The sequence below is a fragment of the Lissotriton helveticus genome, chromosome 10, assembly GCF_964261635.1.
Source record: "Lissotriton helveticus chromosome 10, aLisHel1.1, whole genome shotgun sequence".
Lineage (NCBI taxonomy): Eukaryota > Metazoa > Chordata > Amphibia > Caudata > Salamandridae > Lissotriton > Lissotriton helveticus.
The window spans coordinates 1112526429-1112545756 of record NC_136071.1 but is presented as its reverse complement, the minus strand read 5'-3'; the positions used below and the strand labels follow the sequence as shown (position 1 = coordinate 1112545756).

At 44.2% G+C, this 19328-nt stretch overlaps 1 protein-coding gene across 1 annotated transcript in view; it reads left to right on the top strand.

Annotated features, from left to right (window-relative positions):
• Nucleotides 1–19328, top strand: part of NEK11 (NIMA related kinase 11) — a 968483-nt gene that overhangs the window by 563060 nt on the left and 386095 nt on the right. The window contains exon 9 of the mRNA XM_078663876.1: nucleotides 10194–10313. Within this exon, the coding sequence (XP_078520002.1) occupies nucleotides 10194–10313 (120 nt within the window). The remainder of the gene's footprint in view (nucleotides 1–10193; nucleotides 10314–19328) is intronic.

Here is a 19328-nt window from a genome sequence, read left to right as displayed (position 1 = left end):
AAGTTTGTTGCTTGTGAATTTGACTAGATTCACAAACAGCTATTAAATTGAATGAAATGAATGAATAAATAGAAAAAAGTATGTTGTGCTTATTAATTAAAATCAACACTATAGAGTAACAATTAATATTTAATACAAAAAACGCTTAGGCTCTTGAAGTAGGGATTCTATGGGTGCTGCAGCCCCCCAAAAATAACCATGCTGGACTTTAGAAGATAAATCAGCAGTAAAGGTGCCTTTAAACTTCGTTTTTATCTTGTCACATTTGCTGTGATGCAAAGGCAGAGGTCAAGTGTCTGGCTATAGCTTCTGACAACTTGCTGAATGTTCTTTTATCATGGCGATTGGTGCTTACTTCTCTTGCTCGTATTTGGATTTTGTAAAGTAAACTATGACAATCCTGCTGCGGCAGGGTGAGCCTGAAAGCAAAGACTGTAGGAAGTCATTTTTTTAAAACACAAAACAAAACAAAATTTAAATACCTATAAATTAACTGACCAAAAATGTCAAAATATATCAACAGTTAGGAAAGCACTATTGCTGCACATTTTGTATTCTGAAGTGTTATGGCAACAAAGATTTTAATAGCATGAAAACAAATCAAGCCGCTTAGTAACGCACAAATGATGCATTTTTTATAAAAAAAATGTACACCTATTTGCTGAAACCTGCTTTCCACACATTCATTTTTGTGCATTATATAATTTTATCAGTAAAAGAGAATTATTGTGTTTTGAAATCTCCCTGACTTGTCTGGTGTGAGAACATTTATTGTTTTTACAACTCCCTGATTAAAAAAAAATAGTTTTGAGAATCAGGCTACGTCACTCTTCGCTGGAATGTTTGACGAGTAATGGAACAAAACTGTACCTTCTTTGTTGTTATTCGATTGAGGATATTATTGGATCCCATAGACTCTTTATTGCAACCAAATACAATATGGGATTCATGTATTTATTGACCTCGTATTGCACTCTTACCTAAAGATGCATTGTGGTATACGAATATCACTAGTCACCAAGGAGTTCTGTGACCAGATAGAGGAAAGAAGCTGGAAACCTTAATAGGATTCGCACATTCTGTCAGGGGCTAACAGTAGGCCTGGGCTAAATGTTGATTATGCAGGAGTAATCAGAGTAATTTCAGTAATTATGCATTACTCTTGGGATGTGAAATTACCGAAATTACACAATTACGCCAGCTTGAATAAATGAGAGTAAACTGGGGCAAAACTCCTACTGTAGAAGCTCAGGAACAACAAACTAAGAGAAAGAGAGTGGCTCACCCCTGTAGCATTTAGTGCTGTTTTCGTAGCACAAAATGCATCCTCGGGCAACCCTTAGGACTCAAGAGTGCATTTTGCACTAAGAAAATAGCTCTAAATGCTGGTTTACGCTTCTCGTGTAATAACACATACCGACAAGTAAATTTGCAATAAGTCATAGTACTTATGCTAAAAAGAATTACGCCAGTTACGCCCACCACCACCTAATAGTCCATATAAAAAGGTCCATCTTCAATATGTGGTAACATGCAGGTGGAGACCTGCTCTTCTCTGATGAACTTCAACAAAGCTTTAATTAAACAGGGCCACAAATCTTTCCGAATTGGCCAATGACTAAACTGACACATTTCACATGAAAGGAGTGTGAACCAGACACATTGTTATTAAAAACACAGTCACAGAAGTAATGGGGAAAAAAGTAATGGGAACAAGTTATGACTGGTAGAAAGCATTATGTTTTTACTTACATGTGTATCTTAATAACATTTGTCTAACTTGCATACATAAACGTTTAACTCGTACATGAAGCATACACTACAAACATTAGTGTACACGTACTGAAAATGAATTTGGTAATTGTGGTTGCAATTTGCACACCTACTTTTACTGAATATATTTGTATTTTGTGAACGAACTTACGTGATAATAGTTCGGTTCACAAAATACAGAATCATTGTGAGTCGCAACTCGTTCTACCTAAATATTAATGAGGTAGGCCGTACATTGCAACCCTCTATGATTGGCTAAAATCATAGCATGATGACCTGCTAGTGTCACCAGACCACCATGTCTGTGATTGCTTTTCAATAAAGCAAATTATTTTTTAAATGCAGCCCATTTTCCTAAATCGAAAATGGGGTGCATTTATAAAGAAAAATGAAATGTTATACAAACATGTTTTATAAGTAAGCAGTGGTCTAGTAAACCACTGCCTATGCCTAAAAATGCTTTTTAAACATTCACAAATCAGAAGGTGTATCTTGTGCACCCCTTACCATTTGTGAATGGGTTACCATCTCCTTTGAGATAGTGGTAAAATATTGGAGTTTTGCTACTGGATTTCGGTGAAAAAAAATGAATCCATACCATAGAGAATCAGTATTTGGAATGGGCGCCCTAAACATGCCCCTTCCATAAATGGATTCAGAATGGTTTCTTAAACACATTTAACAATTTGCAAAACCATTTCCAAATCATTAAATGGACTTTGTACATTTTAAAAGGGTTTTAGTATGCGCAAACCCTCTGATTTACTGAAACAGTGCTATTGCCACTGCTAAAACTGTGTGTACACAAGGCCCTAGTGTCGTACACAGGAAAGGGCTGCTGGGAATCAAAGGTAGCATGGCAAAAACTTTCAACCAGTCCCACTCCCAGCAACGGCCTGTCCTTAACCTCTTCGGTGCTCATGTCACGGTAGGCGTGTGCTCATGACAGCTGGGAGCCGTCCGAACGTTGCCGCTCCTTACACGCGGTGTTAATTTCCTGCCTGTGCAGAAGAATTAATTAGTGGGCGGGGTTCGGACGGCTCCCACCCGTCATGAGCACACGCCCACCGTGATTTATGACGGCCGGAAGCCGCCATGAGCACCGCAGCGCCACACCCACCTAACCCCCCGCACCGCAGAGGAATTCGCGCCATGGTGAAGGTGTTAAAGGCCAAGGGGCCGAGCCCCTGCACGTTTTGGACATAAAGAGTGAGTGTCTGTCAGGCTGAGCAAAGATCAGCCTTATAAACACTCTTTATTTTCAGATCAGGCAGCTAGAATCTAGACATGCACTACTAGGGCAGATTTCTGGCAGCCAGAGCTGAACTGTGCTGGGATGATGATGTCACAGCTACTGTGGACATGACCTCCTAAGCTTGGCAAAGGTCCTCGAAGCCCTGCCTCTTGTGATGAGGGAAGCATCAGTGATAGCCTCGTACTTGGGAGCTTCAGGTTTAAACCCTGAAGCACCCAGGGCCGTGTGACTATCACTGACACATTGTCACAGAGTGGGGTGGGGTCAGCAGTCTCTTTGACCCCATCCTACTCTTTGACGAGTTAGAGACTGCTGCCTCCCCTTGTTGGCTGACCTAAGGTCAGCCAATAAGGGGAAGCAACAGTCACAACCCTCCTGGCACCTCCGAGAGTTCCGTTCCAGAGAGCTGCAGCAGGTAAGTGTTGTGTAACTGTTTGATGCTTGTGTGTATATATGAACGTATGTGTATTTGTGAGTGAGTGTTGTGAATGGATGTGTGTGCTCATGTCTTCATGTGAATGCATGTGAGTAAGTGAGTGTGCATGTCTGTGTGTCTGGGCCCACCGCCCCCTCAAAGTTGTACTTACTGCCCGCCACTGCCCACTCCCTTCCTTCCCTCTCTCACTCTTCGTCTCTTTCGACCAATCCAATCTCTGCCTCTCCTTCTCTGCTTTCTCTCTCTGTCCTCGTTGTCTCCTTCACTTTCTTCTTCTTTCTCTCTTTATGATGACGCCCTTCTTGTGCCTGTTGCAATTAACCTTAATCTGGAGAAATTGACAGAGGCACCAGCAGCAGCTCTGAGCTTTCAAAAAATGGCTCTTGCTTGGCAAACAGGTTTTATTAAATATCTGGGAATCGAACTTGGCGGATCCCTTATCGAGACACTACATCACAATCAATCCATCACCTTTGATAAAATCAAGCGACTCCTTGATGGGTGGTCCCCTCAATTTATATCCTGGTGGGGAAGGGTTGAAACCGTTAAAATGATGATTTCCCCCCTGGTTAACTACCTCATATCCATGCTCCCTCTTACACTCCCCAGTGACTTCCACCACAAATTAGATACACTAATCTCTACCTTCCTGTGGAAGGGGAAAAGGGCTAGAATTAGCCTAAAAAAACTACACCTTGACAAAACTCTGGGTGGGGTCATTCTAGCGAACTTCAGACTATACCAGACTGCCTTTATGGCCAAGCAAGGCTCACACTGGCTGACACCCCAGCCGGGTTACACCCCTGTTTGGCTCCAGGTAGAAAGAGTCCTTTTTAAGGACCTCGACCCAACTTCTTTCCTCACCGCCATGCTGAGTACAGCCAGCTGCTCCAGTTCAATTTTTAAGAATACTAAAATAGCCCTCCTAAGCATTGATAAACTTGTATCTAGCCAGTTTAAATGGTCGAAATGGTAATCCCTTTGGCATAATCATATCCTAATGTACAAGGGGAAACCCCTGCGCAACGATGCTTGGGTTGCTAAAGGTATATTCTTCCCACACCAGCTCTTTAACGAGTCCGGGCCACTCTCTTTTGCGGAGTTGCAGAATAGATATGGCTTAGGGGCAATTGAATTTTATAACTTCTTGAATGTCAAAGTGGCAATCTCCAAGGCAAAACTCACCAATCATACACCCTCCCTGCTAGGCTTTCTGGCTACCCTCAATAGATTAGGCCATCATGTCTCTAGACTCTACAAGCTACTGAGCCCGCAACAATCCAACCTTACCAAAGATTTACGAAAGTTATGGGAAGCGTTCTCCTCGACACCAATCTCAGATATGGAATGGGCCAAAACGTGGGAATCAGCCACTCGACACAAAATTAGCCCTACTCTCTCCCAAACTAAGTTTTGGCTACTCCACAAAGCTTTTTGGATCCCAGCACGCCTCTTCTTGCATAACATCAGAGAGGACGATACATGCTGGAATTGTAATGAGGGAACGGGGGATCTCAAACATCTAATTCTAAAATGTGCTTGTGTTTCAACCTTCTGGGATAAAATCTTTGCGTTTATCACTGAAGTTTTTTCCGTCTCCCCCATACGGGAATTCTCCACCCTAGTCCTAGGGTTTACTAAAACGAACTCCCTTTCGGAAGATGACAAGGCCTTACATGACCTCCTATTCACGGCAGCTGTTAAAATTACCTAAACAACTGGAAGGACACCCGCAAAGCATCCTTTAAACACTGGCTTAACTGGATCACCAACTTAAGGGGCGCTGACAACATCTCCCTCCTGAACACTCCTTGGCGCCCCCCTCATAGGAAAATGTGGTCCTCACTTGACAATTACTTCACCGTCCGCAAGCCACCTTGAATCCCCCTGCCGCACCACTAGTTTTGGGGGCTGAATCCTCGCCCGTAATCTTATACTTGAATCAGAGTTTACCCTCCCGCTGCTGCACCTGCCTGTTAGCCCCCGCTGCGGCGTTTGTCACTTGTACACAAGCACTAACCAATTCCGTGTGGATACTGTACGAGTTGTTTATTATGACACTTCCAAGCATTGTTGTGACTATGACTTGTACCTAATGACTGGTTATGGTTCCATGTGACACCAGAATCGATGCATCTGTGTTTCAGTTTTCTTTATTATGTACTACTTTATGATATTTGCAACTTTGTTTTTTAATTGCATCATGGTCAACCCCTTTGTTTTTTTATTATCACTTATTATTTACGCATGTGCCTTTGTTGTTTCTGCTGCAAACTCCCAATAAAAATTTGTGAAATAAAAAAAAAATGGCTCCTCGTGGAAATGCCTGTCCGGCCCTGATAGCACAACCTATGCTGAGTGCTCATTACACGATTTAGGTTACCCATACTTGCTAGTGGCATTGTGAACCCCCTGCTTTCACAGCTTAAGCGGGGGTGGTGAGGACAATTATAGTTATTTATGAAACTGTCCTGTCCGAAGCACTGCAGACAAAAGCTCTTAAAAAATCACAAGTAAAGAAAAACAATAACGGATATCAGGGGTTAACAACAGCAAAGGAGTTAGGAGAAAAAGCGAGGGAAGGAAAGGAAGGGAGAAATGGGTGGAAGGGAGAGCGAAAGGAATCACATATGAAAATGAGTAAGAAACTGTGGATGAAAGGATGGATGCAAAGGTAAAAGGACTGATGGATGGAGTGTTAAAACAAGATTTGCATTGGTGGGTGAAAGAAAGTGGCTGTAATGATGAAAGGCTGGATGAATGGGTGGATGGATGACTGGACGGCTGAATGGAAGGGTGAAAGGATAGATTAGTGGATTGATAAATGGACGGAGAATTGATGGATGGATGAGAAAAGTATGGATGAATGGTTGGACCTGTGAGTGGAAGGTTGGAAGGCTGGATGCAAGACTGTAAGGATGAAAGGAATGCAGAAAGGATGGGTGGAAACATGAAAAGATGGATAGATGCATGAAAGGTTTAAAGGATGGAGAGATAGATGGACGGAAGGCAGGATAAATGGACCAAATCTAGAGTGGGTAGAGTTTGCTCGCTTCACTCACTTGATGGCGTCAGAGAGATGGATCAAAGTTGGGTGTTTGTAATTTTCTGGCTACTCTCTTGATACTTGCCACTCTTCAGCCTTATGCACAACTTATGCCAGACCAGTTCAGTTTGGATTCAAGTTGTGTATTTTACTAAGTCTCGTAAGTGCATATCCAGACATTTTTTATAACCAAAATGTAAATATTATGCAGGCATACACCAATGCCCACATTGGATTTTGTGACTGCACTTCTGGCATTCACTTGTGTACTCTGACTTTGCACGAACATTTCAGGAATGATGTGCACTTAATATACGCAGTATTATTTCCCTGGGATACTCACATGCATAATATTTACGCAATCACCTCCAATCCCGCGCCAGGATGCTCCTTTCGGAGTGGCAGTTAGCGCTTTATAAATACCTCATTTCATTTCATTCCAATCACAAATATATAGAATGCATTTGTACTTCAAAAACCTTTTCTGTTTTTTCTTAATCCGAAAATATCTTCCCTCTATGCCCTCATCAATTTTGGGGGAACTGCCTCCTTTTTTCGCAAGAAATGTATTTGCTTCTGCCTTTAACAGGAGTACATCTCCAACCCTTTTATGGAGGAAAGTATAAGCAAAGGTTTTGTGAATCTGCCACCTGGAATGCCTGGGGAGATTTACTCGCACATAAAACAAGCATTGGTAAATGCATTAGGTTTTGCCTATGTGTCCTAATATTTTTTGTTGTAATTGATAGCAAATAATAGCAATGATTTAATCTGTTCTTTCCCCCGTGTCAACGCATGATGATCAGAGCAAGTGCAATTCTTCAAACTGTGCTATTGGTATTATAGTGCGGCCCTCTGTAGCAGCAAGCTTGCAAAATAAACTAGCAATGACAAGGCGGGGTTGGCGGTGAAAGTAATGGCCAGGGGAGGGATGGCGGCTGGAGTCCGATGTCAGCAACATTAGAGGGTCACAATGGGGGGGAGAACGGGCTGCAAAAACATGCACTCGTTCGGAGTGCTACTGATTAAATAAAAAGTAGAGCATAGGAGCAAGACAGGGGATGTGGTGTAACGGCCAGAACTGCCGACCTTGGATCTGGGGAGCTGGGTTCAAGTCTGGCGGTGGGTTCACAGGCACGCTTGAAATGCATGCCCAAAAAGTTTAAATAAAATACGATACAAATGATTGCAGCTAGGAAAAGTAAAGGGTGTTACCAAAAGTGTGCTTTAAAAAAAAGTGGCCCAACAGTGGAAGGAAACAGTACTTTTGCGATGGGAAACTGATAAGAGAAGCAGGAGAGAAAGAAGCATTGGTAAATGCAGGAAACTATGCTATAGCCAATAGAAATGGAGGAAAAGTAAGGAACAAGCCAAGCAAGGGAGCGGGATGTTGCCCCTTTTAAGATTATATTAAATACAATAGATTTCTCAAACACAGCTCAAGTGCTGTGCAGGCAAAACCTAAATGCCACAGTGGTTTAATTGCATTTGTGTGTAAATTCATTTACATGGATAAAAGTCTATTTTTAATACCAAGGTAGAGTTTGCATACATAAATGCTTCTATTTGTGCACCTAAATGTTAGTAAAGTGCGCCAATAGATTTATGAATCGAGACCAAAATGTTTAGATGTAACTCATCAGACTTTTTTTTACAATGGTATTCCAGCTCTGGCAGAGAGCAGTGCGATGCATACCTCACTGTAATCAGTTATTACCAGATACTTATGACTTCAGAACTCAAATGGAGCAGGTTGTTACAGGCTAATTGTGACATCACAAACCGACAGATCTAAAGAACTCATGGTCATGAACATGGAAGGATATTTTAGCACTGAAAACTGCAATGATTAAAACTTCCACCATGCCATTTCACTGCCCTGCCTTCACCCTTCCTGTGGAGCAAATGGGCAGCATTCCTGTGACATTTCAGGCCTCATTAGACAACGGAATCCAGGGCAGAGTTTAAATTTGTGAGGCTAATACTTGACCTTTATTTGGACATTTGCATTGTTGAAAAGTGTTCTTTGCCACCAGGCCCAAACTGCTCAATTAACAGAAAAAATGGCCGCTCTCTGATTGCACAACAATACATTAATTCTGTTGCAGCAGTAATATGGATTCAAAATAGGGTTTATGCAATTCAATCGTGGTATTATTTAGAATAAATTGTCATTCTGCTGCATTATTGACAAGATATATATCTGGACAGAATCTACAGATTGAAAAAAGTATTTACATCAATCATTTATTATGACCTTTTAAAATGTAATATTCGATAGAGTCCAATTACATGGCTGAAGAAAAGAGAATGATAATAAAATTCAACTTCCACAGGCTCAGTCCAAACTATCAATTTGTTAACAAGCTTTGGCATCTGAAACTGTGCATGTCCAAAGGCTCTGTGTACAGAGCCACACTTTCCTGTATTTATTTAATTTCTAAAGTGCACAATCACCAAGTTGCTTCTTGGCGCTGAAAACTAGTTAGGTAGTATAGGACCGGGGCTAAAACGATTAACAGAGGATGCTTTCCAGGCATACCAGTAGGAACGACCGCGAATTGAAGCATACCGTAAATGTATGTTCTTGCGTGTTGTAAATCCTCACATGTACATTTATATGTTTTAATCGAGCTCACAGAATCTGGGCCACAATCAATTTGGCAGACAACAGAAGGGCTAACATTTCAAACAAGAAATCAGCCTTGGTGCGGTTGCAGTTGTCCGTACAGATGAGGTTTTTGTGGGAATTCATTGGTGCTAGGACAATAGGAACAAGCAGTGAAAATACAGAAATAAGTGTATATGGTATCCCACACGCTTCCTGTCCCTTTGTTACCCACATACCACATGCAATGTTGGGGTAATTGCACTGGTGTTGGTCAAAGAAATCACTCCAAAGACATGGAAAGAGGTCAAGACCAAACTGGTTAGGGATTGATGGAATATGCACTGCACTTTAAAACTTTTTTCAGTGACCATGGGAGGTCAACGTGAAAGATTATAACTAGTACTATTCAATGATCTACCCTATTAATGTATAGTTCTTCAGTGTTTATTGTTCGTGAATTCTGGAATTTTGAATATGATCTGTGAAATACCATTTGTGATTGAATGTATGATACTTGTCATTTTAATAGTATACTTTTATGATTCTTTTTTTTTTTAATCGAATAAAGTTATTTGAAATGAAATGACTCGCAGTGGCTTGTGGGTGAACTGATGGATATCAAATCAGTGATGAATTGTCAGCCATTTTGGGATTACTTTCTGAAATAATGGCAAGGGACTGTGTACATTACTTAGTAAAGGAAGAAGGGCAAGTAGCATATTGGACCAATGAGAGAGCGTTGGAGTGGGAGTCAGCAATAGAGTAATTAGGGGGTCACTATGTTTTAAAAAAAAAATTCTATTCAGCCAACACTTTTACTTTCTTTCTAAGCTTGAAACGTAGTAGGTGGTTTGACAAACAGATCTATTTCTTCATTATGAGACTAATAAATTATACAAGAATGAAGTACCATGACGTCTAGGCTCTGTCAGATTTGCTCTTACAATGCAAAAGATTTTTTTCTGTAGCTATTTTGAATTATTTATTGGTTGACATATCGTCATCACAATGGCAAAAGTCACAAAACTGAACAAACAGTACAATCTCTGCATTATTCATGTATTTACTCCAGAAAAAAAAAGCTGCATCTCCAAACCCTGCGGGAGTGGTCCGAGGTGCAGAAAATGACGCCGCGGGAAAGGATGAGGCTGAGGAAACTCAACGCGGCGGATGAAAAAGCAAAGAAGATGAAGTAAGTTTTTGAGTTAACTTTGCTTAGTACATTTGCTACCCATGATGTTGTGGATCCTGGGCCTGCAAATGATATAACCTATGGATGTCAGCTATAAGTTTGATAGAGGGCGTGGCATTTTAGGGCTAACCTTGAATGGTAGGGCTTGCTCGAAAGCAATTCAATCTCTTAAAGTTCCCTTACTTGTTCTTGTGCTCAAAATATTTGATTGAATTTTATAATAGGAGATTGACCACTCAAAAAATTGCACCGAACTAGGTACTTAAACAACATCATTCAAAATATTAACAATGGAATAACAGTACCTATATACAGGGATTAAATAACTTCTGTAATATATAGGAAATAGGAATTGTAACGCTAGATTAAAAGAAAAAAGGGAGAAATATTCCCTTATAGAGCTACTATTAATAGAGCTACTATTAATAACCATAAAAACCCTTATAAATATGGAAGTAAATAGAGCAATTTGAATAAAACGGAATGATTCTGGCAGGGGCGATCCATGGTGCAAGCTGCAGTGGGCTCCTAACGAAAGCCTTGGAACGTATTGTTTTACAAATTGAGCACTGAATAGGCTAGACTTAGATCAGCATGTCTATTTGGGGTGGGGAGGTCAGAAAAAAACATGTTTTCTGAAGGTTCAGTTTAAGATGATGTTGTGGCTGTGGCAGTGGCGTCTGCCACCAAGTATCACGGGGGTGGCGGGGATGGTGGGGGCTGGCATAGGAAAATAAATTTAAAGAATGACTTAGCTTTCTCCCTGACCGCAGCCTCATCTCGCGTCGTCCTCTTCTGTAGCACACACAGGCTCCCCCAGCCATTCACAACGCTGTAATGCAGCGCTGTGATTGGTCTGAGCTCTGTGGTTCAGCTATAAAACAGGCAGTGGGAGCCTGTGCATGTTCCTCACCAGGCTGTGCATTACAGCCGTGTGGGGAACATGCAAAGTGCGCATGACTGTTTGGCTGGGCCAAGACAGCCGGCCAAGCAGTCATGGCCACTTAAGTGCCCACCACTGCTCCCCTTGCTGCCTGTGAGACAGCCAAGCCCCACCTCGTCCCGTAAACCGGAAAAATAAAGGAGCAGATTTACAATAACTGGCGCATCCCTGCATATTAGCAGGGATGCGCCCGTTATTTTGCGTCACGGCAGACACCTCTTGCGCCACCATGGAAGCGCTGCATTTACAATGCGGCCCACCATAGGGCAAGAATAGACAGATTCGTGACGCATCTGATGCCGTAAAGGTGACGCATTGCTGGAGTTGCGTCGCAAGCGCGACGCATCTCCAGCAAGGCTCGGGGTGCCCTTATGCCTAACATGCTGCGTCAATCCTTACGCCTGCTTCAAGCAGGCGCAGGGTTTTGACGCAGCATGGCCATAAAAGTGACTGAGTGAAATCTTGTCGATTTCACTGAGCCACTTTTAGGAGGCGTTCCTGCGCCGGAACGCGCCCCCCCCCCTGTGCCGGAGCGCCCACATGTGGCGCAGGGCTTTACAATGTGACGCATCTCCCTAGATGCGTCACGTTGTAAATACCCCATAGCATGGCGCTGGCTTTGCGCCGCCGCTGCATCACAAAAGTGACACAACGGCGGCGCAAATGTGGCGTATGGGGCTTGGAAATCTGCCCCCGAATGATGATAGCCTAGTGTTATTATAATTTTAATTTTCTTTTATCCACTGCTCGAAATGCATTGGGGTGACGGTCCTCCGCCTTAGTGGAGGATCTGCCGCTGGTCTTGGCTCAGTCCCTCTGTGTACCCTGATGAGGAGACTCCCAAGGATAGGTGGGTGTCCTCACTGTTTAAATGAAAAGAGATTTTCGATTTACAGCAGGAGAGACTAAGATGTTCATCCTTTTAAAATCGAAAAAACAAGCATCACCGAGGTTAGTGACAGTAACACCAGTTCATTACAGGGCTAGAAAGCTGCATATTCTGCAGGAGAAATGCATGAATACGTCAAATGTGTTTATTACTAATTTCAGTTCTTTCTTGATGCAGCCAGCCTGAAATGCTCTAATCCCTTTAGAATATAATTTCAATAGTTCAGGAGAATGTGGATCTCCCAATATACGTTATTCTATAATTAAGTTATTACAAGGATTTTCACAAAAGGAGCAAAAAATCCACAAAGCAATTCTGTAATATCATACCAATAAATACGGTCTCAGGATGGTAGTCTATAGTATTCCTGCCATACATTACTTTATTTCTCTATCAAAGTATATTATCAAGGTTTGTTTTTGTTGCATTCATACCAGTAATGTGATTTTACGATTTCCTTGACCCGTATTCCTTTTTTTTTACAGTACAATAACATAAATATTCTAGTATATTATATTCCTGTAGCCATCCACATGCTCACCACTTTCTGCCAGAAACCGTATACTGCTGGGCATGCCCACTGTCGGCATCTCTAGGACCCTAAAGTATGGGGGCACTGGGCACTCCTGTCTGATCTGGTCGGGTCTTTATTCTTAAGCTTTTCCTCAGTATGGTATGTTCTCAAGTTTAAATGGTGAATAATACACACCAGCTTGATGATTTACTGCGCTTTTACCATTTCTTATAGGCTGGGCCACTGAAATTATGTGGCAGAGAAGGACCAAATTATGCGACAGGGGAGATTAAATTATACGTCAAGAAAAGACGCATTATGCAACATAATACAGTATGGTTTGTGATATTTTACGTCATAATTTTGTCATTTTTTCACATGCTCACACTCTCTGGGCAAAGGGTTTACTTCATTAGTCAGGCCCGGACTGGCCGTTGCGGGCACCGGGCAATCCCCCGGTGCGCCGCAAGGGTGGGGGCCGGTTTTTGGCCCTGGGGGCCGTTTTTGTTACAGGGCCATTTTTGCAGCATAGCTGCAAAATCGGCCCTGTAACAAAGTCGGCCGAAAACCGGCCCCGACAAAGAGCTCGGTCGCACCTCCAGGGGGCCGGCTGAGCACTTTGCCAGGGCCGGTTTTGGTTCTCAGTCCGGCCCTGTCATTAGTGCCAGTTGAATCTAGCTTCTGGGCGCGGCATAGCACTGAAACAGCATTACGGGAAATAACAGAATCCATCGAGTCGAGTCTCGATCTTGGCCATGACATTGCTTTAATTCTGCTGGATCTATCGGTGGCGTTTGATACTGTTTCGCATGATATGTTTCTCCAAAGGCTGAAGACTACTGGGATGGGTGGAATGGCTCTGAAAAGACTGGACTGTTTCCTAAAATTGAGAGATCAAGTGACGTGGAGAAGCCCTTCTATTCAAAGGTAAAATCATTAAAAATGCGGAGTGCCACAGGGCTCACCAAATCCCAATAGTGGAGTCATATGGCATTAAAATTGTCTTGTGTGCAGACGATATGCAGCTGCTGATGTGTTATGAGGGCGATTCAGTCACTGCTAAGCAAACGTTCACAGCCTGTGTGGAAGCAGTGATGGACTGGTTTAGAACTATCCCCTTACAATGTAACCTATACAAGACGAAATTACATCTGTTTGGCCCCGACCCTCTTCCAAGCTGACTTGGCGCTTGGTCAAACAGTGGTATTCCGCCACTGCACCCTACAGAAGCAACAATCAATCAATCAATCAATCAATGGCTTTATAGAGCACGATACTCACCCGTGAGGGTCTCAAGGCTGCTGCTCGAATAGCCAGGTCTTGACTTGGACAAGGAACCTGGGAATGCTGCTCAATGTACAGCTCTCTTTCAAAGCCCAAATAGCAGTAGTGGTGAAATCCTTTTTTGGATTCTAAAAATGCTAAAGAAATTCCTGGATTTTCTTCCATTGGATGTGCAGATAACAGTGGTTACAGTATTGATTCTGTCCAGATTGAACTACGCCAACACCCTCTACCTAGGAATTCCAGATTATCTTTTACACAGTCTACAGGTGGTGCAGAACATAGCAATCTGCATCCTATTCAAACTGTCTAAATGTTTCTCTGTGGAACAACTGCATTGGTCACCAGTCCATGGGAGAGTGTTGCAAAAAGCCTTAACAATCGCACACCGAGCTTCCCACAATACAGGGCCTAAATACCTTAATGAGAGAATTCTCGAATACTGCCCGACCAGGGCCCTGTACTCTAGGAATGCACGTGATGGGCATCAAATCTAGCCAATCATATCACTCCATACTCCATACTATATTGCCTCTAAAAATTTCTCACTTATTGGTGATCTCAACTTACATCTTGACGACCCTTCTATCCCCTTCTGCTCTAATTTGTTCGATGATTTGACGGCCCTTAATTTGACCTTAGTCAATTCTGGACCTACACACAAAGCGGGCCATCTGCTCAACCCCATTATTTCTAATATCAACGAGCTAAAATGGCATAACACCACTCCCATTTGCTGGTCTGACCATTATTTAGTAAAATTCAGCATCAATCTCCCACCTACCACCACTATGCAATCTGATTTCCTAGCTACGTCCAGGAAAAACTGGAAGTTACTGGACATGGCAAAACTTAACTCAGCACTCCATGAAAACCCTCCTAGAAATGGTCACAACATGGACAGCTTAGCAGTAGCTACTCAAAAATGGCTCAGTGATGCCGCTGACTACTGTTTACCCTCCCCTCATATCAAAGGAAATAGACACCGCCACCCTGCCCCATGGTTTAATGACCTTTTGAAAATTGAAAAATCGAAATGTAAGGCACTTGAGCGTCAATGGCGTAAAGATTACGCCCCTGACGCAAAAAAGACCTACCACAAAGCCAGAAATTTATTCCCACACTGCCTGCGCGAAAACGCGAGCCTTGTTTGTTTCTAACACCATCATGGAAGCAACTAATAAGCCGAAAACTCTATTTAATAAGGTCAAAGAACTCGCGGGTGCACAAACCACAGCCACGGCTCCCCCTCTGAACACTCAACAATGCCAAGACCTAGCATGTTTCTTTACCGAAAAAATCGAGAAAATCATCAGGGACATTAAAACCAACAACAATGAACCATCCCCTTCTGCTGACTCGGAACATGCTTCCCCCAGCGAAAACACCTTGGAATCTTGGCCTCCCATCACGGTAAACATACTGAAGACCATTTTTAAGAGCATCAAATCTGGCTCCCCCAGGGACCCGATCCCGATTAAAGTAATTAAACAACTGGACAATCGCTCCCTGGAAATCATCGTAGATACGCTTAATTCCTCGTTAGAACTTTCAACAGTTCCGGCCCTCTGGAAACACGCCATGATAACGCCATTGTTAAAAAAGCCTACAGCAAATCCTGAAACTCCAGCAAACTATAGACCCATATCTCTGCTCCCTGCCTTCTCCAAATGTTTGGAGAGACATGTCCACTCGGTCTTATCCACCTTTGCTGAAGACAACTCGCTTTTGCACCCATCGCAATCGGGTTTTCGGGCTGGCTTCTGGACAGAAACCACCCTCCTTGGAGTTACGGAACACATCCGGAATCTCCTTGATAATGGTCAAACGGTCGCGCTCGTGCTTTTAGATCTGAGCGTGGCCTTTGACACCATATCCCATGAAACACTCATCAAGGCGTTATACAGAAACGGTGTCCGTGGGAAAGCGCTCGAATGGATTCGATCTTTTTTGGCGGAACGGACATTCCAAATAACATCCTCCTTGGCCTGCTCCGACATCTTCAAAGCCCCACACGGAGCGCCACAGGGATCTATATTGAGTCCCCTGTTTTTTAACCTTTACCGTAGACCCCTGGCCGACCTAGCCGAAAGATCTGTAAAAAGAGAGGCAGACGTGATCGATAACGATTCAGAAAAGGGGGTGGTGATGAACAGAGTGTCTGAATTAAGCAGACCACTCTTACCCAGTCCAAAGATCAGGGCTTAATCCATCACCGTTATTTAGCTCACTGCCCCATCCCAGCTCAGAACCTGGCTATATGCAAATTAGTCTGTCCCTGGCCCAGTGCATCATGGGAACAGGGCAGACCAAACTACCAAGCCAATTCTTCACCAGAAAGGAGACAAGCTTCCGGGGACCGGTTTCTGGCATTACAGCCGTCGTCGGCCCGGCTTGCTTGAATCCTGATGGAGCAGTGAGCAAGGGACTCATGTCTGAGTATACCCTGCCACACCTATAGTGGCCAAAAACGATTCAGAAAAGGGGGTGGTGATGAACAGAGTGTCTGAATTAAGCAGACCACTCTTACCCAGTCCAAAGATCAGGGCTTGATCCATCACCGTTATTTAGCTCACTGCCCCATCCCAGCTCAGAACCTGGCTATATGCAAATTAGTCTGTCCCTGGCCCAGTGCATCATGGGAACAGGGCAGACCAAACTACCAAGCCAATTCTTCACCAGAAAGGAGACAAGCTTCCGGGGACCGGTTTCTGGCATTACAGCGTCGTCGGCCCGGCTTGCTTGAATCCTGATGGAGCAGTGAGCAAGGGACTCATGTCTGAGTATACCCTGCCACACCTATAATGGCCAAAAACGATTCAGAAAAGGGGGTGGTGATGAACAGAGTGTCTGAATTAAGCAGACCACTCTTACCCAGTCCAAAGATCAGGGCTTGATCCATCACCGTTATTTAGCTCACTGCCCCATCCCAGCTCAGAACCTGGCTATATGCAAATTAGTCTGTCCCTGGCCCAGTGCATCATGGGAACAGGGCAGACCAAACTACCAAGCCAATTCTTCACCAGAAAGGAGACAAGCTTCCGGGGACCGGTTTCTGGCATTACAGCCGTCGTCGGCCCGGCTTGTTTGAATCCTGATGGAGCAGTGAGCAAGGGACTCATGTCTGAGTATACCCTGCCACACCTATAGTGGCCAAAAACGATTCAGAAAAGGGGGTGGTGATGAACAGAGTGTCTGAATTAAGCAGACCACTCTTACCCAGTCCAAAGATCAGGGCTTGATCCATCACCGTTATTTAGCTCACTGCCCCATCCCAGCTCAGAACCTGGCTATATGCAAATTAGTCTGTCCCTGGCCCAGTGCATCATGGGAACAGGGCAGACCAAACTACCAAGCCAATTCTTCACCAGAAAGGAGACAAGCTTCCGGGGACCGGTTTCTGGCATTACAGCCGTCGTCGGCCCGGCTTGCTTGAATCCTGATGGAGCAGTGAGCAAGGGACTCATGTCTGAGTATACCCTGCCACACCTATAGTGGCCAAAAACGATTCAGAAAAGGGGGTGGTGATGAACAGAGTGTCTGAATTAAGCAGACCACTCTTACCCAGTCCAAAGATCAGGGCTTGATCCATCACCGTTATTTAGCTCACTGCCCCATCCCAGCTCAGAACCTGGCTATATGCAAATTAGTCTGTCCCTGGCCCAGTGCATCATGGGAACAGGGCAGACCAAACTACCAAGCCAATTCTTCACCAGAAAGGAGACAAGCTTCCGGGGACCGGTTTCTGGCATTACAGCCGTCGTCGGCCCGGCTTGCTTGAATCCTGATGGAGCAGTGAGCAAGGGACTCATGTCTGAGTATACCCTGCCACACCTATAGTGGCCAAAAACGATTCAGAAAAGGGGGTGGTGAGGAACAGAGTGTCTGAATTAAGCAGACCACTCTTACCCAGTCCAAAGATCAGGGCTTGATCCATCACCGTTATTTAGCTCACTGCCCCATCCCAGCTCAGAACCTGGCTATATGCAAATTAGTCTGTCCCTGGCCCAGTGCATCATGGGAACAGGGCAGACCAAATTACCAAGCCAATTCTTCACCAGAAAGGAGACAAGCTTCCGGGGACCGGTTTCTGGCATTACAGCCGTCGTCGGCCCGGCTTGCTTGAATCCTGATGGAGCAGTGAGCAAGGGACTCATGTCTGAGTATACCCTGCCACACCTATAGTGGCCAAAAACGATTCAGAAAAGGGGGTGGTGATGAACAGAGTGTCTGAATTAAGCAGACCACTCTTACCCAGTCCAAAGATCAGGGCTTGATCCATCACCGTTATTTAGCTCACTGCCCCATCCCAGCTCAGAACCTGGCTATATGCAAATTAGTCTGTCCCTGGCCCAGTGCATCATGGGAACAGGGCAGACCAAACTACCAAGCCAATTCTTCACCAGAAAGGAGACAAGCTTCTGGGGACGTGATCGATAGCCCTTTTCTTTTAAGATTGCCCGGCGTAGCCGCCTCTAACTCAACTCAAGATTATCAAACAAAGAGGCAGGCGCTGGAGACTGGAAGGCTAGAAACAGGAGTTTATTCCGACGGAGCAGAACACGTCAAATCAGACAACAGGGTATCTTCTCGAGGTGCTCTAACCGCATCTCTGAGGCCTGGCCTCTTATACACAGGTTTATGGCTTTATTACATACATTGCATCCGTAATGTTTCTTTGAAGGCCAGAAAAGACATCCTCGGAATCCCCGGTCCAGGCCCGTTCCCACACACATCTACAGTAGAGTTCCCACCCCGATCTCAGCATGTGGTGGTTATCGCGCAGCTGGACATTCCGCTGGGAACGGGAAAGTGGGCGATCGGTCGGATCTGGAGGTGTGAGGGTATTGATTAACCCCCGCTCCTTTGATGTGGGGTGAGTTCCTACTGTAGGGGCAATAAATTGCAGCTGCAAGGCTAGGTGGTGGCCTGGGAACGGTTCAGACAATGGACGAGGAGGGAGAGTTTATCAAAAGGCCCGCTCGCGTGAGAGAGATGAAAGGGGTGTGAGGGTTCCGCACGGGATGTGGCTCTGAGGCAGCGTCGCGCTGGAGGTGCGTTTATGGCCCAGGCAGGAGAGATTGGGGGGCTATCAGAGCGCGGGGGATACTTGCGAGGCCGGAGAGGGAGGGGGAGAGACGCGCTGGCTATCAGTAGTGGGCAGAGAGGCCATGGCAATCGAAACGGCTGCTGCTTACGCGCACATATAGATCTGAAAAGGACAAGATGGCGCCGATAATGTTTATGCCACAATCTAGATTTTAACAGTCCTCCCTTTTCAACATATCTAGCCAGCTTGTCAATTTATGTCTATCCCCATTATATTACGTATTTCGATATCATACAAAGCTTTCATGCGTTCAGCTTCGAAGTTCGGAGTCTTAG